Below are 23,911 nucleotides of genomic sequence, written 5' to 3'. Positions count from 1 at the left end.
TTGACACAGGCATGTTGAGAAGATTGGGCTGTAGTAGAGAGAACATTTTTCTACCTATCTCAGCTCAAGTTGGGTGGAATATACTCTGTACGGTCCCTACTCACCAAATACAGTCAGTTTTGGAGGGGGACTGTGTCGTAGATACCCATCAGCGATTCGTTCTCCACCCCCCTCTATAGCCCCAAATGCAATACACTGTAATTGACTGTACACGGGATATACACTGAGTATACAAAACATTAAGCTGTTCCTAATATTTGGTGTGCTCACTGTATATGTTGGCTTGTAAAAATATAACTTTTATACCCGTCTCTGCTAAAGTGAAGTAGAAAATACTCAGGAAAACCAGACTGTTTTCTAAAATGTGGGCACCGATGAGAAGATTCAAACATGTTTTGTTTTGGAGGTGAACTGTGTCACACGTCCTGCTACTGGCATTTCACTCCGCACCCTCCATAGCTCCAAATGCAATACACTGGTATAGACTGTTCATGGGATATATATTGGCTTGTAGAGACAACTTTTTAAAAATCTGTCTCAGCTAAAGTGGGGTGGAAAATACTCAGTAGGGTCTCTACTAGCCAAATATGGTTCATTTTGGAGGGCCACTGTGTTGTTCACAATGAGCAGCACTTCATTCTCCACCCCCTCTATAGCTCCCAATGCAATACACTGTAATATACTGTACATGGGATACATATTGGCTTGTAGAGAGAACTTGTATACTTGTCTCAGCTGAAGGGGTGGGAAATACTCAGTAAGGTCTCTACTAACCAAATTAGTTTTGGAGGGGTACTGTGTCCTACATATCCAGCAACACAGGTTTAAATGATCTGGTCCTGAAATCAATACACACTCAACAACAACAACAAAATAAATGTAAAAAGTATCAAAATGAAATCTAATTTATTTACAAGTTCAATTTAATCAATATTAACCAGGCTATTGGGACACATTATAATCACACTTTCTGAACAGCAATGAAAACAAATATTTGTAGATATGTGCCTCTTATCTATCAAGGTTTGCAGTATACAGTAAAGGCCTATTACCTATTTAATTATTTAAATAACAGAGACAAGATTATTTACAAGCCATATCAAATCAAATCAAATCAAATGTATTTATATAGCCCTTCGTACATCAGCTGATATCTCAAAGTAATGTACAGAAACCCAGCCTAAAACCCCAAACAGCAAGCAATGCAGGTGTAGAAGCACGGTGGCTAGGAAAAACTCCCTAGAAAGGCCAAAACCTAGGAAGAAACCTAGAGAGGAACCAGGCTATGTGGGGTGGCCAGTCCTCTTCTGGCTGTGCCGGGTGGAGATTATAACAGAACATGGCCAAGATGTTCAAATGTTCATAAATGACCAGCATGGTCCAATAATAATAAGGCAGAACAGTTGAAACGGGAGCAGCAGCACGGCCAGGTGGACTGGGGACAGCAAGGAGTCATCATGTCAGGTAGTCCTGAGGCATGGTCCTAGGGCTCAGGTCCTCCGAGAGAGAGAAAGAAAGAGAGAAAGAGAGAATTAGAGAGAGCACACTTAAATTCACACAGGACACCGAATAGGACAGGAGAAGTACTCCAGATATAACAAACTGACCCTAGCCCCCCGACACATAAACTACTGCAGCATAAATACTGGAGGCTGAGACAGGAGGGGTCAGGAGACACTGAGGCCCCATCCGAGGACACCCCCAGACAGGGCCAAACAGGAAGGATATAACCCCAACCACTTTGCCAAAGCACAGCCCCCACACCACTAGAGGGATATCTTCAACCACCAACTTACCATCCCGAGACAAGGCCGAGTATAGCCCACAAAGATCTCCGCCACGGCACAACCCAAGGGGGGGGTGCCAACCCAGACAGGAAGATCACATCAGTGACTCAACCCACTCAAGTGACGCACCCCTCCTAGGGACAGTATGAAAGAGCCCCAGTAAGCCAGTGACTCAGCCCCTGTAATAGGGTTAAAGGCAGAGAATCCCAGTGGAAAGAGGGGAACCAGCCAGGCAGAGACAGCAAGGGCGGTTCGTTGCTCCAGAGCCTTTCCGTTCACCTTCCCACTCCTGGGCCAGACTACACTCAATCATATGACCCACTGAAGAGATGAGTCTTCAGTAAAGACTTAAAGGTTGAGACCGAGTTTGCGTCTCTTACATGGGTAGGCAGACCATTCCATAAGAATGGAGCTCTATAGGAGAAAGCCCTGCCTCCAGCTGTTTGCTTAGAAATTCTAGGGACAATTAGGAGGCCTGCGTCTTGTGACCTTAGCGTACGTGTAGGTACGTACGGCAGGACCAAATCAGAGAGATAGGTAGGAGCAAGCCCATGTAATGCTTTGTAGGTTAGCAGTAAAACCTTGAAATCGGCCCTTGCCTTGACAGGAAGCCAGTGTAGGGAGGCTAGCACTGGAGTAATATGATCAAATTTTTTGGTTCTAGTCAGGATTCTAGCAGCCGTATTTAGCACTAACTGAAGGTTATTTAGTGCTTTAGCCGGAAAGTAGAGAATTGCAGTAGTCTAACCTAGAAGTGACAAAAGCATGGATTAACTTTTTCTGCATAATTTTGGGACAGAAAGTTTCTGATTTTTGCAATGTTACGTAGATGGAAAATAGCTGTCCTTGAAATGGTCTTGATATGTTCTTCAAAAGAGAGATCAGGGTCCAGAGTAACGCCGAGGTCCTTCACAGTTTTACTTGAGACGACTGTACAACCATTAAGATTAATTGTCAGATTCAACAGAAGATCTCTTTGTTTCTTGGGACCTAGAACAAGCATCTCTGTTTTGTCCGAGTTTAAAAGTAGAAAGTTTGCAGCCATCCACTTCCTTATATCTGAAACACATGCTTCTAGCGAGGGCAATTTTGGGGCTTCACCATGTTTAATTGAAATGTACAGCTGTGTGTCATCCGCATAGCAGTGAAAGTTAACATTATGTTTTCGAATGACATCCCCATGAGGTAAAATATATAGTGAAAACAATAGTGGTCCTAAAACGGAACCTTGAGGAACAGCGAAATTTACAGTTGATTTGTCAGAGGACAAACCATTCATAGAGACAAACTGATATCTTTCCGACAGATAAGATCTAAACCAGGCCAGAACTTGTCCGTGTAGATCAATTTGGGTTTCCAATCTCTCCTATATGGTCATGATTATCGATTAAAGTCAGCAAAGTCACTTTTTATAGAGTTTACACTGTATTACAAGAGACAACAAGGCTACAAGGCTAACAGTACAGTTTAATTGAGCTTTCAGAAGAGCAACTGAGAACATTATTTACAAGTTATAGGCCTCTGTGTTGCTTTTCTATCAAGGTTAGCAGTGTACTGTAAAGTCCTATCAACCATGTTTTCAAAACCAATAACAGAGACAAGATTGAAAGATAAATCAACACGTCCATGTATTACCTATCACGCTCAGCAAAGGCATTTTTCTGGAGAGTTTTAAATGGATCACGTAGTCACTTCCTGTCTGACAGCTGATGTAAAACATACTCTCGCATGCCATTGTATTCACATTGCCCTATAATAAGACTGCTTTAGAGAATAAGCACACGTAAACACCACAGCTACTACCACCTGACTGTTGTCTAAAATGTGGGCACCGATGAGAAGATTCAGAGTTTGTCACATCCATCACAAGTCCATGCTTTGCCAGATACTGTAATGCCAGGTATTGGAAGTGGAAGTCGTGTATCCTTTAATTCTCTTTCACACTGACTTAAGAAATCCATAATTTTAAGATTGAATGCAATGCAATTACTGCTACTAACTATATATTGCATATCTATGGCTATAACTGTCCGGTGTGACTTTAAGTTCACAGGCACTATCATATGCTATGGGGGGGGGGGGGGGGGTGGAGTGAAAAGCCAGCAGCAAGCCGTGCAACAAAGTACCCCTCAAAAACTGCACATATTTAGTTAGTAGAGAGCCTACTGAGTCTTTCCCACCCCACTTTAGCTGAGACAGGTAGAAACGTTCTCTCTACACGTCAATATGTATCCCATATACTGTCTATTGCATTGCAGTGAATTTAGTGGGTGGAGTAAGGAGTCATCAGTACTCTGTATAAAACCCGCTGCCTAGCACAAGAGACCCATTTAAGTTGTGCAGACTTTATTGAGTAATTCCAACAACATACTGTATATTTGTATTTTATTAAAATGGCATTTCTTTAAATATAGCCTACACAATAGCTTTCAAAATACCAGTATTTGGTTAAACTTTCAAAAGAAATGCTGGTATAAAATATATCAAATTATTAATTTATTTTTTCAAATGTGGCTGTAAATAATAGTGCAAAAATAAAAGGGATATTCCCAAAGTTAAGCCTGTCTTTGTAGGGGAACACAATATCTTACATTATTCATATCACATTTATATACTGTATTTTATCTATTGCACCTTGCCTATGCCGCTCGGACATCGCTCATCCATGTACTTGCAGGTACATATTCTCATTCACCCCTTTAGATTTGTGTGTATTAGGTAGTTGTTGGGGAATTGTTAGATTACTTGTTAGATATTCCTGCACTGTTGGAACTAGAAGCTCAAGCATTTCGCTACACTCGCATTAACATCTGCTAACCATGTGTATGTGACAAATAAAATTAGATTTTGACTCTTGTAAAAAAAATATATTTAAAAAAATCAGCGATCGTGCTGCCAGCATAATATTCTGTTGCTAGGAGAACAGTCATTCTTTCACTTATGGGCTGCTGTGTAGACTGCAATGATATTTTTGCAGCCCACTAAAAGGCGTACTCAGGACCACCTACAATAATGGGGGAAATGCCCATTTGCCCATGGTTCAATGATTAAAGGGTAGGTAGCATAAATGTAACTGCACATGTAACATATGGATTTGCATTAGTGCACACATCAAAAGTCCCAATGAAAAGACACACCTCACTTTTCAGTTTTTCTAGAAATGACATAAAACTGATCAGAATTCCATAAAATGCAGAAAAAAATGCAATGTGTGACATAATATGGAGGATTTAGCAAGCCAGCCTATTTCCTAATGTAAACTTAAATGTATAACTTCAAATTAAACCAAATCGTTTGCACTCATGACTACTGCTTTCAATGACATTTTCTGCCAATTTACAAGCAAATACTTTATACATTTTTTTGTTACAAATCAGCTTGCAAGGTTGCTAGCCAACTAGCCTGCTAACATTACGTTAGCACTGCATGAATCAGCCAGTTGCTATCAACACCTAGCTTACAGCTACACTAAAGTAAACCAAAGTTTTGGAAATACATAGCTAAAGTTGGTTATTTAAGCCTGCTAACTAGCTAACTAGCCACCACGGTTGACATAGCTAAGTAGTAAACCAGAGAACAACACCAACTAGTCTAGCACAGGCAGGAACCCAGAGAACACAACAACAAAAAATCCAGCAGATATAACATAGAGAGAGAGCAAAGACTTACCGATTGACGGCTGAGTTAGCTACCAAAGAAGAGCCAACGAGAGAGGCGCTTCTGAGAGAGGCCATTTCAACGGCTGAGGGAGAGTCAACTAATCCAATGGCGATATAGGGAGGCAAATCTAAAGTAGATGGATTCCAGAGGAAGCATTGGGCACAGGAGACAGAATATTAAACAAAATGGCGATCGGAGGAAGGCTCCAGGCAGATGGAAATGATCCCATCAGCTCAGTCAGTCAGATACTGTACTAAACCAAGGATGAAAAACTCTGAGAGCCTACCTCATGGAGAACAGGTTGAAAAGTTGACCAAACAAATTGGAAGACAAAAAAACAATGAAGAACAGACAAGGTACTTTTGAGCCAGAGGCAAGCCTGCCAGTGCAGGAGAATTCAGAGCTGCCTGGAGTAGCAGAGCAGGATCATGTGGCCCACACTTGTGGGCATTCTGATTGGTTGTTTACATTACAACTCCTCATAATTGGTGGATTGTAGCTCACCCCTGCCAACACTCAGGCTGCATGGCTAGTGGCTAACGTTAGCCATCTCAAGCTAGCTAGCGCAGAGTAAATTCTCCATGTGAAGTTGATAAATAGTGCATTGTAGGTAGTTTAGAAGGTGTCTGGAAATAAGTTCATAAATAAAAAATAACTGTTTGTAGTTATAGGTAACCAGATGGTGACTACAACTAAGTTAATAAGTCTTTGACCGCATTGTGTTGTTACTTTGGTGAGTAAAAACTCCTATGACTCAATGTATTACAAATTAATTTTGGAACATCTAGCTGGAAACCCAAAGGACACAACAGACACACTATTTTAGAGTTTATTATTATAATCATAACAATAAGGTGGATGTCTCTTTATTTTGACCATCAATTCAACCATAATTGTTTCATGTTTTTTTTTTATCACAGGCAATAGTTATAATAGTGCACTTTTATATTTAAATTATGATACAGACATTTCTTTTTTAACACCTTATTCTACTGACCCTTAGGAATGGACAATAGTTTACAATCTTAGCTAGAGTAAGGATGATGAATATAATGATCTTGGTGATGATGATGATGATGATGAAAATGACAGTGAACAATCATAAAGGTGAATAGCGACAGTGACGCCCCCGACGTGCACAGCGTGGTCTCTCTCGAAGTCAAGTGGTCCGCACAACGATGGCTGGAACTGGTGATGACAGACGCATCAGGTCAAGGGGAAAAGCATAAAGAAAGACATGGGAGCAGTATGAGCGTTTGATGTTGTCAGAGGAAAGGTGTACGATGGTGGTTTGCTCGTGTCTGCCAATGAATGTGGACAGTTTAGCGTGCTAGAGCAATGTGCTCATTGCTGGCTCAGTCACTTTATACAGAATGCTTAAAGAGAGTCCCTCTCACCCCTTTGCCTGTAACCTGGTCACAGGTGGTGGAACAGATCTGAAATATAAACCCATGACTCAGTCATTGACGTAACTCTTACAATCCAATAATCAGAACTGGGTCGTATTCATTAGTGCCCACCGTAGCGAAACACGTTGCAAACAAAAAACAGTGTATCTCATTGGACAACTTCAATGTAGTCCCTCCCTGTCTCAGTCCGTTTGCTTCCGTTTCGTTCCCAGTGAATTCGACCCCGAACAGAACATAAAATATATAAACAAATTCATACAATAGAAACTAAAACACTAACATTTAGACAGAATGCTGGGAAGGAATGTAAATGTTGTAAGTTCATGATCCAAAAACAAAATGAGTGTCCTGGGAAAGAGAAAGAAATCAAAGAAAAAAATTATGTTGACAAGAAAAACATTATATCCCTAGCTCCTGATATATTTCTGTTGGTGCAAGATACATTTCCCACATAAATAAATCATATATCAATAAATACATTAACAGTAAATAAATAAGTAAATAAATACGGAAATACATAAACAAGGAAATGGAAAATCTCAAAACGTTCTGCATCTGTTGCATATTGTGCAGTAAGGAAGACTGGCTGGTAATGTGTCTAGTTTCTATCACATAATACTGTTGTAATACATGATCGTCAAAACAGCTACGTCTGCTTGTAGAGCGGTGATATAAGGTGACGCCGCGGGTGCAGAGGATGGATCACTTGGCTCATTGGTGATGGCAGAAGGGCTATCATTTTGTTTGCCTTTTTTTTTTTGAAGTCTTTCGATAACAAGGGAGTAATACGTCAGCATTTTGAGTACAGCTTCACGAGAATGTCCATCGATCAATGCGTGTTGAAATCTATGTTTGGAGTCAATATGTGAATAGGGTGGTGATATGAGACAAGCTCAGATGGAGTTTGTCCAATCCATAGGTCTGGAATTCTCTCCTCATTGAGTCAGGGACAGATAGTGGAAGTCCAACCCATGTAACTATTTGCCCATGTTTTTTTTCTTCTTCAATATATTTTCATATTTCTCTTCAAATCAAAAATATTTTTCTTCAGAGCAAAGGTTTCCCGACGACGCTTACATCCTGGTTACATTGTATTTGTCTCTGAGTAAAAAGAAATTACAAGAAATGTTTTCTAATACATCAATGGTGACTTCGTTCCGACTTCCGTTCAAATTCCCATCGGCGTGGGTTCCACATTCAGATACTGGAGCAGATATGTCGAGGATGTCAAGTCTTCCTGTTGTCGTTCCTCTCCTGTATCTCCGCTGATAGCGCCAACCTCAAAATCAATAACTACATCATCTTAACTAAACCTAAATAAAAAAATATTTTTCACATTCACTTAGTTAGCTTAATTTGCATTTCTTTACCGCAAAAGAAGAGGATGTTGAAAATGCCTTTTTAAATTTTTTTTTTTTAAAGGACCTCATTTCTCCCTTTTAAAACATGATCTGAAGGTGTTGTCGCCAAAGTCATTCATTGAACTGGCAGCCGGTTCTAACTTCTGGAATGGGTGGTCTGTGATATTAAGCAAGAGGGTTCTCTACGTGTCTCCATCACCTTTCATTGTCTTTTGAGTAAATGTACGTACAATGTTGGGCACATCAAGGTATCCATCGGGTATCCTTTTCAGTTATGCTGCTGTGGGGTAGAGGTACGGGAAGGGGGCGTTGTGTATTCTTGAGAACCATCACAGGATGGTTGAAACCCGTTCTTAACTTTTTGCTTGAGTTATTGCAAAGGAATGGTATGCTAGCAGATCTTATAATCCAAATCAAACACCCTTTATCGTAATGACTGGCTAATTGGCATGCAAATTAGCGCTTCTTCAAAGTTCCTAGTTTGACCTGTGCTGTGTCTGGCTCATCTATTGTATCCCCTTTGGGAAAATGTTTTTGTTTTATTACTGGTTTGAATGGGATCCCTGCTTGATTCAGTGAATCAACATGAATGTATATTTTAACACAGGTGAAAAGCAGAAAAAAATATCAGCTTGTGTTCAGGCTTAAAGCATCTTGTTGAGACATCTTCTGGGGGTTGAATGGGAGATACTGTATACCTCATGGTTTGTGAAGGGTTTGGGTTTCGTCTGATGACAATTTGTCTTGTTTTTTTCACCAATGGAGTCTGGACACCTACTACCCGACTGGTCTCTCTCTCTCTCTCTCTCTCTCTCCGATTTAGGGTTGGGACTGTGTTCCATTGGAGGACAGTAGTCGGGTCCTCTCCTTCCCGGAGCCTCGGCGTTGCAGGACCCCCCCACTGCCTCCGATGCCGCCTCCGATACCTCCTCCGTCCCCTCGCTCGCCCCATTCGCACCGGTCGCCCCCGCCCTCGGAGCGCCGGGAGTTCTGGCGGGTGGGGGTACTGTGGGGCCGACTGTTCTTCTCATCTGGGAAGGGGTCTGTAGAGGGAGAGAATACAGTGACTCCATTCACGTAGGTGAAACCAGCGTGTGTAAGAATGTGGGGTAAACACTATAATAATCTTCACAAATAATGAATCAACTATTAATAGTGTGCATACTATTAATACATTCGTATTTCATTATTTGTAAACATATACAAACATTTATAACAATTTCAATCATTTCAAACATTTCCAACGCAAATGATGGATTATTCATTTAAGTTATCATGACGTGAACCTGGATGTGGGAAAATGGTGTGTGAGGTTGGTGTGTGTGAGTAACAGAGAGTGTGTGTGACTCACCAGAGACCCCCATGGGCTGATCGTGGGAGCTGAGAAGTTGGGCCTGAATGGTCTCCACCACTCGTTTGAACCTGCGACTAGGACCTGCGAACACACACGCACGCATGCACGCACACACGCACGCACACACGCACGCACGCACACACATAAAGGCATTGAGAAGATGCAAGCTTTTACCAGCACTAAAGACGCACACACCTGCACCGCACACACCTGCACCGCACACACCCACCCACCCACCCACCCACCCACCCACCCACCCACACACACACACACACACACACACACACACACACACACACACACACACACACACACACACACACACACACACACACACACACACACACACACACACACACACACACACACACACACACAGTTCTCCCTTCCACCATAACAAACCTGCCCTACTTTAATTCATTTGCATGAACTGTAACAATCCAATCCACCATATAAACCAGATGCTGTAAATCACCAACTGACAGCGTTCGAATGAACACCGGTCCTTCCCATTCCAAGCTCCACTTGCCTGATATGAGGCTGAACGTCACGCTGTAGATGCCCGCCTCTCTCTTGCCCTCCCGCTCGGCTTTCTCCCTCTCCCGCTCCCTCTCTCCCTCGGAGAAGGCAATGTCCACCTGGAACTTCACAGGCTTCTGGAAGACGGAGGGGCCGCCGGAGGTCTTATACTCGGCTCTGAAGCTGGTCTGGGAGATGACGCTGTGGCTGAGGGAGGGGATCTGGGCCGGGGGTTGGATAGGGTAAGTAAAGGGAGAGATAAATATGTGGGGTAATGAAAAGAAAGGAAAGGAGATGTGGGTAGAGAAAGTAAAAGAGGGGGAGACAGATAAAGAGGGTCAAGGGTCAATGTGAGATTGGGGTATTGGAGAGAATGATAGAGAGAGAGTTGAACTCTTCCATTTGAGCCACATCGACACATTTGTCTGTCAATAAAGCGGATTACATTGAAAATATAAAGGCTCACAAGATGAATTCCTAACACTTCAAAAACATGACCATATTACTAGGACTGAAGTGTGATTTTTTTTTAAACAAGCTAGAATGTAGGCCTTTCTCAAGACAAGTCTCGGACATTGTTAACTCAGGATGTTCAGCGCAGAGTCAGATACTCACAGAGAGGAAGGCGTGGACGATGTCTGCCTTGACAGAGCTCAGCGGCTTGTCTCTGATCACCACGAAGATCTGCTCCTCCTTCTCCAGGCTGATGAAGTTCCCAAACCACGACTTCTTAGCCAGCCTGAGGGAGCATGACACACATACACAGACGGACAAACAGACAGACACAGACAGACACACAAAGAGAAGGTTGTGGCGTGGTCAAATGAGTTGGTCCTCGACGCAGGGCATCTGGGAGGCATGTTCATGAGTGTGTGTGTGTGTGTGTATGACTTACTCAGGGCTGGACTCTGGGGTCAGGCTGGACATGTCCTCTAATGTGGGTACTGAGAAAACAAGACATTTGTTCCATGTAGCTCTGTATTCTAATTTGCTAAAACTCCATTTAAACTGTTTAAAATCTATTGCTATGTAGTTACCTTGCATCTTACGGCGGTGGAAGCGGGGTGAGCCCAGCAAGTTGTTCTTGAACGAGTTAAGACGGGTCCTCCAGTGGGCAGAGCTGCTAGCCGCCATGCCGCCACTCCCTCCGGGGCTGGAGGGCGGAGTCAGGGACAGGGAGCCCACCCCTCCGCCTCCCTCCGCCCGTGAGGAGGAGGACGAGGAGGAGTTGGAGGGAGGGGTGGAGGAGGAGGGGTGGTGGGGGTGGTGGACGGGGGTGCCCATGGGGGTGGGCAGCGGCGAGCCCTGGGGGGTGACCTGCGACACAGAGTGGGTAGAGTTGGGGTAGAAGCTCTTAGTGACCGACTTGAGCACGGAGGGCGAGGGGAAGAAGAAGAAGCGGGGGATGGGTGAGAGGAGGGGGGAGGGCGAGCGGGAGGGTGAGTTGTGGATGGGGAGAGATTTGATGGGCTGGAGGTGGGGCCGATTGGTGGCGGGACCGCCCTTGGTGGTGGTGGGCAGGGTCTGGGTTTTGGGGTTCTGGGCCGCTTTGGGTTTGTCGTGGGCTCGGGCCGACCGAGGCGTGGTGGCACTTCCTGGTTTGGATGGGTCCTTAGTGTGAGCGGTGGTGGAAGTGACGTCTGATTGGCTGAACGTGAAGACAGGGCTCTGATAGGACTGGGGGGGGGATGGAAAAGAAGAAGAGAAAGAGAGGGATGGGAAAATGGAAAAAGAGGGATGGAAATGAGTGTTATGGGTTATGACAAAGGAGTGCTTCTTGAATGATGGTGAAGAAGCTGCACTGATGGTGTGAGCTATTTGTATAACTGAATGTAAAATCATTAGTTCTCACTCTTCTTTTTTAAAATCACTTTCAGCTAACACTTTAGATAACCCAGCACGCAAAAATCCCTCCATGTCAGAAATAGTATGGAAGACAAAAACTACAAAATGGCGCAAGCAATACATTATGACTCTGTTTCTGCTTTTGCTGATCCGGAAAATAATAATTCAACTAGTATGTTGACATTTTCACGGTTACAGTTATATCAGTTATATCTTTCATTTCTGCAACCCAAAACATGTTTTATCTTTACTTTATGTGCTGTGTTGCTTTACAAAACACGTTTTTAAAGTTGTGCCATATATTCTCGAAAGTGTGGATGTGGAGAAAGAAGAAGGAGAGAAATGCCAAAGAAGAGTTATTCTGATAGTGTGGTATGACATGTAAAATGGCTCAGAATGACCAAGGAGCTTGAGTGAGTTAGAGGAAGCGTTATAGCAACATTAACGCAATGTTAAAGCAATGTGAAAATGGTCAATAAATATTTGAACGTGGCAAAAAAAAGACAACCATTATCTGACATATACAGTTCAGGGTCAACGTTGTATACTTTATCATTTCAGAGAGGATGTTAAAAGTGTTGGCCAACAAGCCTCTTACCCTGGGACTGCTGAGAGGGCTGGAGGAGAGGCCGGTGGACGCCCCACTGACTGATCGAGACCTGTAGAGGGGTCACAAGAGGTCATCATTTTAAAGGTCGTTATCATAAAGGTGAAGAGAACAAAAAATATGTCACCCTCAAGTAAAATGTGACAAATAAAATGACATTACAGCCTTAATTCTAAAATTGATCATCATATAACATCAATATTCTAAAAGTGATCATCAATCTAAACAAAATAACCCATAATGACAAAGCAAAAACAGGGTTTTAGAAATGTTTGCTAATTTATTAAAAGGAAAAAACAGAAATACCTTTATTTACATAAGTATTCAGACCCTTTGCTATGAGACTCGAAATTGAGCTCAGGTGCTTCTTGTTTCCATTGATTATCCTTGAGAGGTTTCTACAACTTGATTGGAGTCCACCTGTGGTAAATTCAATTGATTGGACATTATTTGGAAAGGCACACACCTGTCTATATAAGGTCCCACAGTTGACAGTGTATATCACAGCAAAAAAACAAGTCATGAGGTTGAAGGAATTGTCCGTAGAGCTCCAAGACAGGGTTGTGTCAAGGCACAGATCTGAGGAAAGGTACCAAAACATTTCTGCTGCATTGAAGGTCCCCAAGAACACAGTGGCCATCATTCTTAAATGGAAAGTGTTTGGAGGTGACCAAGAAGCCAATGGTCACTCTGACAGAGCTCCAGAGTTACTTTCCAGAAGGACAACCATCTCTGCAGCACTCCACCAATAGGCCTTTATGATAGAGTGGCCAGACGGAAGCCACTCCTCAGTAAAAGGCACATGACAGCCCGCTTGGTGTTTGCCAAAAGGCACTTAAAGGAGTCAGATCATGTGAAATAAGATTCTCAGGTCTGATGAAACCAAGATTGAACTCTGGCCTAAATGCCAAGCGTCACGTCTGAAGGAAACCTGGCAACATCCCTACGGTGAAGCATGGTGGTGGCAGCATCATACTGTGGGGATGTTTTTCAGCGGCAGGGACTTGGAGACTAGTCAGGATAGAGGGAAAGGTGATCAGAGCAAAGTACAGAGAGATCCTTGATGAAAACCTGCTCCAGGGTGCTCAGGACCTCAGACTGGGGTGAAGGTTCACCCGCCAACAGGACAACGATTGTAAGCACACAGCCAAGACAACGTAGGAGTGGCATCCGGACACATCTCTGAATGTCCTTGAGTGGCCCAGCCAGAGCTGGACTTAAACCCGATCGAACACCTCAGCCACGCTGCCCATCCAGCCTGACAGAGCATGAGAGGATCTGCAGAGAAGAATGGGAAAACTCCCCAAATACAGGTGTGCCTATAATCGCTGCATAAGGTGCTTCAACAAAGTCCTGAGTAAAGGGTCTGAATACTTATGTAAATGTATATTTCAGTTTTGTATTTTTAATACATTTGCAAACATTTCTAAAAACCTGTTTTTTGCTTCGTCATTATGGGGTGTTGTGTGTAGATTGATGAGGAAAAAATACAATTGAATCAATTTTAGAATAAGGCTGTAACGTAGCAAAATGTGGAAAAAGTCAAGGGGTCTGAATACTTTCTGAATGCACTGTATGTGACTAACAAAATGTTTTTGGCCTGTAAGAATGTAATATGTGTGTATGTGTATGTATGTGTGTGTGTGTGTGTGTGTGTGTGTGTGTGTGCGCGCCTGTCTGTCTTTGTGAGTGTGCGCCTGCATTTGCCTTTTTTTTTGTGTGTTTGCGGACCGTGTGTGTGACACCCCTCCAGTACCTCTGACTGTGTGCGGCCGTGTCTAGGGCCCTGCGGGTTGGGGTGGGAGACCCCTGCTCGGTCACACTCAACACCTCTAGGCTCTTCCTCTCCGGGCGGCAGCGGCCATGACGCGTCAGCATGGGAGAGTCCACGCGCTTACGAGGGGGGTCCGCTGAGGGACACCAGGGTGGAGTTAGTCCATTACACAGTAAGAGCCCCCCCAACCCCCCTAATCAGAACATACAATGTATATAGTAAGGCTATCACAACTACTAAAATATCCCGACACACACACACACAGGCAGCCCCTACACACACCTAACCTCCCCCCTACACACACACACACAGATACACAACCCAAACACAAACACACAACACACCTTTCCCCAAACACACTTCTACCCCACACTCATATGCATCAGTGTCCAGATTCGAACAGGAAAATGAGGAATTAGGTTTAAAAGGTGGGTCCGTGGAGAAGCAGGAGTGAGGTGCACACCGGGACACAGAGACAGAGGGGCAGGAGGAAGACTGCGGACCAGACAGGGACGGAGTCAAGTCAGTGCGGTTAGTGGCTCGCTCCTGACACCTAGGGACTCACCTACGTCATTTCGGGGCGGCAAATCCTCATCCTCGTAACTGGGGTAACGCTCTTTCCTGTCCAACAGGAGATAATAGATCATCTTCTCCTGGTTGTCTCTGGGGGACGGAGAGAGAGAGGCAGGGATGGAGGGAGAGAGAGAGGGAGGGAGAGACGGAGGGAGGCAGGGAGGGAGGAAGAGACGGGGGGAGGGAGGGAGGCCTTTAAAGAGAGTTGAATCTTGAGATACGCACTTGGACTTTCTCGTAAATCGCAAAACAAAAGGCAAGGGGAGATTTGTGTAGAAAGATTTCAATTCAGGAATACAATTTGGAGGAAGGTAGCAAGACGAGAGACAGGTTGAACACAAGAAGAAAGAAGACACAAAAGGTGGACATGGGCCCAGCTAGACTAAACAACAAAAGAAAGAGACCGATGACAAAGAGAGAAATGTGAGAGAAGACACACACACACACACAGACACACACACACACAAACAGACACACGTACTCTTCACACTGCAGGTCACGGGTGAGTTTCCCGCGGTCTCTGAAGCAGCCCAGAGAGTGCATGCTGTCCAGCACGTCCGGGTCCAATTCGGTCAGTGACAGGATGCGCCCCACACACACCCGCCTGGGAGCGGGCTGCTCAGGACAAGGCTCGTTACGACCCGACCTGAGACACACGCGCGCAGACAAACAGATACACGCACCACACACACACACAAAGACACACATCCCCATGTTAGTGACCCAAAACACTGGGCCTCATACACAATGTTTGGCATCAACTTCAAATTCCCAATTCATCCCTATTTATAATTCAAAGGCAGACCAAACTAATCCATACTTACTGATACCAGGTGTGCTTCTGGATGGCCTCTAGCTGGAAGGGCGAGAGGGCAGATGGAACGATTAGTACAGTCTGTTCAAAGACACAGATGGCTGCTAGCGCAAGGTGTAAACAATTCCTGCTGGGCCTGACTTTTGAAACTGGAAAGAGATTCTCTCATCACTTTTGGCTACATTTTAGGCATCTCAATCTCATTCCTCTCCCTCCTTCACCCCCCCACCTTCGTACCGTGAGTCTCTTGTCGGGGTTAACCTCTCCCTCCCTGCCTCCTTCTCCCACTACCGCTCAGCCTGCCTATCCTCCTCTCTCGTACCGTGAGTCTCTTGTCGGGGGGTTAACCTCTCCCTCCCTGCCTCCTTCTCCCACTACCGCTCAGCCTGCCTATCCTCCTCTCTCGTACCGTGAGTCTCTTGTCGGGGGTTTAACCTCTCCCTCCCTGCCTCCTTCTCCCACTACCGCTCAGCCTGCCTATCCTCCTCTCTCGTACCGTGAGTCTCTTGTCGGGGGGTTAACCTCTCCCTCCCCGCCTCCTTCTCCCACTACCGCTCAGCCTGCCTATCCTCCTCTCTCGTACCGTGAGCCTCTTGTCGGGGTCGACCTCAATCATGCCTTTGAGCAGGGCCTGGCAGTCCGGGGGGATGAAGTGGGGCATGTGGAACACCCCACTCTTCACCTTCTCAAGGAGCTGACGCAGGTTGTCATGGTCAAATGGTAGGGCCCCCTACGGAGGAGAGGACAGGGGAACAGGGACGTTACTGTTAAATAGGCCTTTTTACAAGGAATGGGAGGCGTGACTGCACATACAAACACATGTTGGGCTGGTTATCCAGGCACAGATTAAACCTAGTCTTGGACAAAGAAGCACCTTCAATGGAGGGTCTCCATTGAACATACTTTTTAGTCTAGGGCTAGGCTTCATTTGTGCCAAGCAAACCGACCAGTTATTTTGGGTCACAAGGTTATAACCCAATTCTAAATGGACCCCTAGCCCCTCCTCTCGATCTGAAAGGATTGGGTAGGTGTAAGACGTAAGCAAAGAGGGCAAACGGGACACTTTCTCACCACCAGCAGAGCAAAGAGGATGACTCCGCAGCTCCACACATCTGCCCGGCGACCATCATACTTCTCTCCCTGATAGAGAGAAAGAGAGAGAGAGGGAAGGAGAGCGAAAGAGAGCGAGAGAGTGAAAGAGAAAGAGAGAGAAAGCAAAAGAGAGAGAAAGAGAGAGATGTGTACTATGCAACATGTATCCCTCCCTACATACACATGTTGGTATCAGCAAACTCTTACCTTATCAAATACTTACATTTCTTATGTCTTATCAATCATTACATTTCTATATCTCACTTGGTTGGGTGATCTTAGACACTTAAAATAACGAAAAGGGAAGACGAGCCGGAAACCTACCCGGATCACTTCTGGACAGGCATAGTGTGGGGATCTGAAATGGATAGAAGTGAGGCCTTGAGAAGATGCGAGCTTTTACCAGCACATACGACACACACACATGTACTGCACACACACACACACACATGTACTGCACGCACACACAGACACATACACACACACACAAACACACGCATGCACACACAGCATACTCACCCACAACTGGTCTCCAGCAGGCTGTCCCCCACCTGTAGGGAGGCCATGCCGAAGTCTGCAATGCGGATGTTGTTCTTCTCATCCAGGAGCAGATTCTCCGGCTTCAGGTCTCTGTGACTGTGTGACGGCGCGAATAGAGCAGCGTAGAGTTGAGTGCGATAGGATAGGACGGAATAGAAGTCATTTATTAGTGAGACCTTAAATAATCTACTGGAAGTGAGCAATAAAACACTGAGCGAGTAAAATAAGAATAGATTCAAATAAAATGGCATTATTAGTGAGATATTGACAAGGGCGTGAATAGATGGGAATTACTCATAAGGAAGCAGAAAAACAATGAGACCAGACCAGACCATTTGATTGAGCCTGGAGAGCAAGTTGGGCAGGGTTTTCACTTTTGGGACTAATCGAGTTTTTCCATTGCACCAGGCAAGCTCAATTAGGCGTTGCTAAATTATACATTTATTTTATTATTTTCAATGCTACATTTTTAAAAAAGTGAGCAGTCCCAATCATTTCATATTTGTTGTGCCTTTATTGAACGATAGGACAGTAGAGGAAAGACGTGAAAGTTAGTAGAGGCTCTAACCGCTGGACGACACACACACACACACACACACACACACACACACACACACACACACACACACACACACACACACACACACACACACACACACACACACACACACACACACACACACACACACACACACACACACACACACACACACAATAGGTTTTGTACATGAATAAAGTTGTTTACCAGATAGAGTGACTGTGACAGAAGTCCAGGGCCGATATGATTTGTCGGAAGAACTTCCTGGCCTCTTTAGGTGTCAGTCTGCCCTTCTTCACCAGATAGTCAAATAACTCCCCACCTGACACATGCTCCAACACCAGGTACCTACAGAGAAGGAGGGAGGGAGGGAGGTGGGTGATAGATAGAGGGCATGAGAAAGGGGTGAGGGAGGTAACTCATTGATAGGGATAAAGGTTGGGGAGACATTGAGGGGAGAGAGAGAGAGAGAGAGAGAGAGAAAGATGGGGGGAGAGAAAGACAGAGAGAGAGAGGAAAGGAGAGAGAGAGACAGAGAGAGAGAGAGAAAGGGGGAGAGAGAGAGGAGAGAGAGAGAGAGAGAGAGAGAGAGAGAGAGAGAGAGAGAAGTTGAGCAAGAATTCAAAGAGGGTTGAATCCTAATTTGAGGACAGGCTTGTGTAATTTGGATATTTGCGAACAACATGCATTGAAGTCAATGGGAGATCTGATGGCAGAAATCTGCAGACTTCAAGAGAGAGAGACGAAGCAGATTAATACAGTCCTTTGATTAATATTTACACATGACACCCACGGGTCTAGAGCTACAGGGCACAGGCAGAGCCGAGGGGCGCACCTGAATGTACAATGAATGAACTCACAGGTATTTGTTATTCTCATAAACGTCATGCAGCTTCAACACATGCGGATGCTCAATTAGCTTCAGGATGGCAATCTCCCTCTCCACCTTGACAGAGACATGGGGGGTTATAAAGAGATGGGGGAGAGGGGGAGGGAGAGAGAGAGAAAGTGAGAGAGGGGGATATAGGGAGGGAGAGAAGAGATGGGGATAGAAAGAGAGAGGGGGGAAGAGAGAGCAATATAAAATTGTAATTTGAGAGGAATTTACATTCCAGTGTTCACTCTTAATGCATACTTGATGAAATATGTCTTGTTGAAGAGCCTTTGCATGCATGTAATTTCATTACTATTCCTAACAGTAATTACTATGTATATTGCATTAAAGTTACATATATATACACATATACACACATATATACACACATATATACACACACATATATATATATATATATATATTTACGTTTTGGGGGGGGAATTGTACACAATTGCAGCTAAAAGCTGAATTGCAGCACACATACGCCTATGTAAGTAAGTAAATACAACAAAATACATTATTAGCGATTCATTTTAAGGTCAACCCTGTTACATGAAGTGACGTTTTAATATGGTGAAACTAATCCTTTCCAAATATATTTTACAAAAGAGACATTGAGCGTCTAATGGTCAAATAATTGTGTAAAAGCAGGTGAACTACTTTTACAGTGGGAAACTGAGCTGGTCGAGCATAACACGTCAACCCTGTTACCCATAGATAGAAAGGCTCGAAATGTTTAAACAATTGATGTTTTTTGTGAAGTTTGCATTCAATTGCCCCTCCCTGTTACACACACAAGCTTCCATTCCCCCTGTCACAAGAGGATATATAGTGGGGCAAAAAAGTATTTAGTCAGCCACCAATTGTGCAAGTTCTCCCACTTAAAAATATGAGAGAGGCCTGTAATTTTCATCATAGGTACACTTCAACAATGACAGACAAAATGAGAAAAAAAATCCAGAAAATCACATTGTAGGATTTTTTATGAATTTATTTGCAAATTATGGTGGAAAATAAGTATTTGGTCAATAACAAAAGTTTATCTCAATACTTTGTTATATAGCCTTTGTTGGCAATGACAGAGGTCAAACGTTTTCTGTAAGTCTTCACAAGGTTTTCACACACTGTTGCTGGTATTTTGGCCCATTCCTCCATGCAGATCTCCTCTAGAGCAGTGATGTTTTGGGGCTGTTGCTGGGCAACACTGACTTTCAACTCCCTCCAAAGATTTTCTATGGGGTTGAGATCTGGAGACTGGCTAGGCCACTCCAGGACTTTGAAATGCTTCTTACGAAGCCACTCCTTCGTTGCCCGGGCGGTGTGTTTGGGATCATTGTCATGCTGAAAGACCCAGCCACGTTTCATCTTCAATGCCCTTGCTGATGGAAGGAGGATTTCACTCAAAATCTCATGATACATGGCCCCATTCATTCTTTCCTTTACACGGATCAGTCATCCTGGTCCCTTTGCAGAAAAAAATCCCCAAAGCATGATGTTTCCACCCCCATGCTTCACAGTAGGTATGGTGTTCTTTGGATGCAACTCAGCATTCTTTGTCCTCCAAACACGACGAGTTGAGTTTTTACCAAAAAGTTCTATTTTGGTTTCATCTGACCATATGACATTCTCCCAATCTTCTTCTGGATCATCCAAATGCTCTCTAGCAAACTTCAGACGGGCCTGGACATGTACTGCCTTAAGCAGGGGGACACGTCTGGCACTGCTGGATTTGAGTCCCTGGCGGCGTAGTGTGTTACTGATGGTAGGCTTTGTTACTTTGGTCCCAGCTCTCTGCAGGTCATTCATTAGGTCCCCCCGTGTGGTTCTGGGATTTTTGCTCGCCGTTCTTGTGATCATTTTGACCCCACGGGGTGAGATCTTGCATGGAGCCCCAGATCGAAGGAGATTATCAGTGGTCTTGTATGTCTTCCATTTCCTAATAATTGCTCCCACAGTTGATTTCTTCAAACCAAGCTGCTTACCTATTGCAGATTCAGTCTTCCCAGCCTGGTGCAGGTCTACAATTTTGTTTCTGGTGTCCTTTGACAGCTCTTTGGTCTTGGCCATAGTGGAGTTTGGAGTGTGACTGTTTGAGGTTGTGGACAGGTGTCTTTTGTACTGATAACAACTTCAAACAGGTGCCATTAATACAGGTAACGAGTGGAGGACAGAGGAGCCTCTTAAAGAAGAAGTTACAGGTCTGTGAGAGCCAGAAATCTTGCTTGTTTGTAGGTGACCAAATACTTATTTTCCACCATAATTAAGCAAATAAATTCATTAAAAATCCTAAAATGTGATTTTCTGGATTTTTTTCTCATTTTGTCTGTCATAGTTGAAGTGTACCTATGATAAAAATTACAGGCCTCTCTCATCTTTTTAAGTGGGAGAACTTGCACAATTGGTGGCTGACTAAATACTTTTTTGCCCCACTGTATGGTTGATTTAAGAGGAAGTCGTCAACCCTGTTACGGTCAACCTTGTTACTTTATTTGGCACTTACTATTGTCCATTTTTTATTTAACCTCTTGAGATGGGAAAAAAGTGTTTTATTATTAAGTTGAACATGTGCTCTTTACGACAATGTTAAAATTAAGTGAAATAAAACATATTATTGGAAAACCCAACTACTGCAAACAGCCAGCTAATCGTAATGTTGTCCGTTTTTAGAAAAGTAGTCATCATACTGGGATATCCTTATTCGCGTCATCATTATCTTACCTTCATCAGAACGGACTCGGACAGTTTCTCCCTGTTGACTATTTTGATGGCTATCTTCTGTCCCGTAATGCAGTGAACTCCAAGCTTCACCAGGCCTGAGAGAGCGAGTCACATGCTCACCATACACTGGCCAACATAAGGGTATTACGCATTCTTAACACATTCACAAAACACATACATGACTCCCATCTATCTGTCCATCAATCCACCCCATCCACTGCAACCACTCGCCCGTCCATCCATCCCTCCATCCCATAATAAACACACTATTATTTTTCACGAAGATGAAGAAGGGGGGGAAAAAACGGTGAAATTCAAAACTCACCTGTCTGGCCCTTCCCCAGTGTTTTTTCCAGTCGATATGGCCCAACATATTGAGCTGACTGACTTAGTGACAGTTCCTTACTCATACTGCTCTACCTATTGGCTACGACTTACAACGGCTAATGGTGATAACTAGCTCTATAGTTAGGAGGATTTCATGAATTATCGCCCTCGAAAAAAAAAAAAAGGAAGCCTGGATAACAATGGTAATGGTTAGGAAAAAATATTGCAACGCTGCTTTGAGATAGACTGAAGTTGAATATAGGTCTATATTCAGAGCTAAAGACCGGACAAGTCCTGAATTAAGAATTGTGGTTTTACTTCTTTCTGGTTCGGTGGTTCTGGACTCATGTATTTTTGCTTTCATTCGATATAGACAAGTATTATACTGAAACTGAAACTATCACAGGTAGGCAACAGCTGAGTAAATGGATTTCTATAACACACATATCATGTTATGTATGCACTAGCCTAAACTCAAAATAGCGACAACTATCATGATAACAAGTATGACAAGATTGATAACATGGTAGGCCTATGTGTCACAGTTCTCAGATTTGAAATAGCTTTGCTTTTGATACATTGGTCAATCAACAGAGATCAGTACCAATATCTTATCTGTTTGACAGCACCAACCGTCAATAGATATTTATCAACATTAGTTTTGACTGCACCATTCTTTTTCTATCTGCAACCTGATCACAAACAGGTTACTATCATTGGGATGCTACATCAATTCATTCAAACAACGTATCGCAACACAAAAACGTCCTTTTAGTTCAATGCAGACAGATGTAAATGGTATTCACTGTGGCAGGCCTATATCGCAGGTGGAGCCGCATGTTATCTTCGAGTTATTAGCCACACAAGTGCGTCCATACACTGTGGTTAGCCTAGCCTACGTTTATCCACGTCTTTTAAGCGTCTGTCAAAATCGGATCATTTTGAAGTTTCTTTGTAACGCGAAATGATATGTTTCGTCCAACAGCCACATCGTTGCGATTTTTTTAGAGGAAAGATGCGTCCCTTGCAAAACAACCATCTTTACCGTATCACCCTCCCCCTCCCTCTCGCTCTAGCCCTGCCAGTAGGCTAAGCGTATCACAGCATCTTCTCTCTCTCCTTTTGGCGTGTCCTCCCTCGCCGGTTCCAATTTCATGAAATCAACGATTTGCTAGTGAGAAATAAATATCTGCATATGTATTCACACTATACTAGACAGGCACGTTTTCATATAATTGCACACATTGCGTGAGAGGGCCTCCCCGTTTACAGTCCTTTGCTTTTTCTTGCCGTAAATCGATATTTTCTCTCGTCTTCCTTCGCCTCATTCGCATCAGCATCCGGGTCCCACTCCCTCTCCATCCCTCTTTCTACCCCTCCCTTTTGATCTTCCTCAAATACGCTTGTCTCTCTGCATTCACCTCAGATACATCGCATATGCGGCACTGCTGTTGCAAGCAGAAGCACATTTTGTTTTGAATTATGGAATAAGTTCTTACCAGGATGAATCTAACTTTTATAAAGAATATATTTTTTTTTGCAATACGTTTGACCCACCTTTTGCATTGGGCAAAGTTGGTATTAAGCAGCCTAAAAATTACCCCTGACGGCCTACCTGACCATTCGAAAGTCAGTGATGTAAATGATAGTCTGCCTGTTTTTTTGGTTGATTTCTAAATTAGAATGACAGCTAGGTTTAGTAAAGTACACGCTACATTTAATGTAGCCTAGGCCTTTTTTTTGTTAAACAGAAATTCTGTCAAATGGCTATAGCCTACACATTGGCCTGTGATTCGAATTTAGTCGCAAATAGCCTACTATAACAATAGCTGTATGGACAATTACAATGTTTTATTGCATGTCGGACACAAATTCAGAATATTATTCATTTTAAAAGGTAATCATGTAATTCCATTGCTAAACAAATATAATAGGTCTACAGGATTTATTTGAGCCGCTAGTGAGCGCTATGGATCCTCACTATCATCTGGAATTAAAGATCCCAGTCAGTAATACACTAGTGTCCCCCGACGACCGGTTGGTACACAAAACAACCGCCATTCAGGCGGTTCCTTTACTCGATTTAATGGCTCGTCGGTGGGGGGAGGGGGAAACA

The 23,911-nt window shown here is 43.7% G+C and overlaps 1 protein-coding gene across 2 annotated transcripts; it reads right to left on the bottom strand.

Moving 5' to 3' along the window:
- Positions 1 to 6,262: 6,262 nt before the first annotated feature.
- Positions 6,263 to 23,134, bottom strand: LOC112223262 (serine/threonine-protein kinase BRSK2). Of its 2 annotated transcripts, none has more exons than XM_042305303.1 (19): positions 21,794 to 23,134; positions 21,469 to 21,563; positions 18,734 to 18,819; positions 18,081 to 18,221; positions 17,315 to 17,431; positions 17,120 to 17,153; positions 16,775 to 16,843; positions 16,287 to 16,433; positions 15,714 to 15,745; positions 15,371 to 15,535; positions 14,882 to 14,979; positions 14,299 to 14,452; positions 12,534 to 12,594; positions 11,128 to 11,767; positions 10,986 to 11,034; positions 10,706 to 10,829; positions 10,101 to 10,311; positions 9,569 to 9,652; positions 6,263 to 9,260 (listed from the first exon to the last, which is right to left on the bottom strand). In XM_042305303.1, exons 1-19 carry the CDS (start codon positions 21,876 to 21,878, stop codon positions 9,037 to 9,039), a joined length of 2,616 nt encoding a protein of 871 aa, XP_042161237.1. In that variant the 5' UTR covers positions 21,879 to 23,134; the 3' UTR covers positions 6,263 to 9,036. The 2 variants fall into 2 exon arrangements, with proteins under 2 accessions (XP_042161237.1, XP_042161238.1); XM_042305304.1 differs by having other exon boundaries at positions 11,128 to 11,407.
- Between the last annotated feature and the right edge of the window lie 777 nt (positions 23,135 to 23,911).

This window comes from Oncorhynchus tshawytscha, linkage group LG24 (genome assembly GCF_018296145.1).
Source record: "Oncorhynchus tshawytscha isolate Ot180627B linkage group LG24, Otsh_v2.0, whole genome shotgun sequence".
In the NCBI taxonomy this organism is placed as follows: Eukaryota; Metazoa; Chordata; class Actinopteri; order Salmoniformes; family Salmonidae; genus Oncorhynchus; species Oncorhynchus tshawytscha.
The sequence above is the reverse complement of the archived record's forward strand: the minus strand, read 5'-3'. Positions and strand labels throughout refer to the sequence as shown.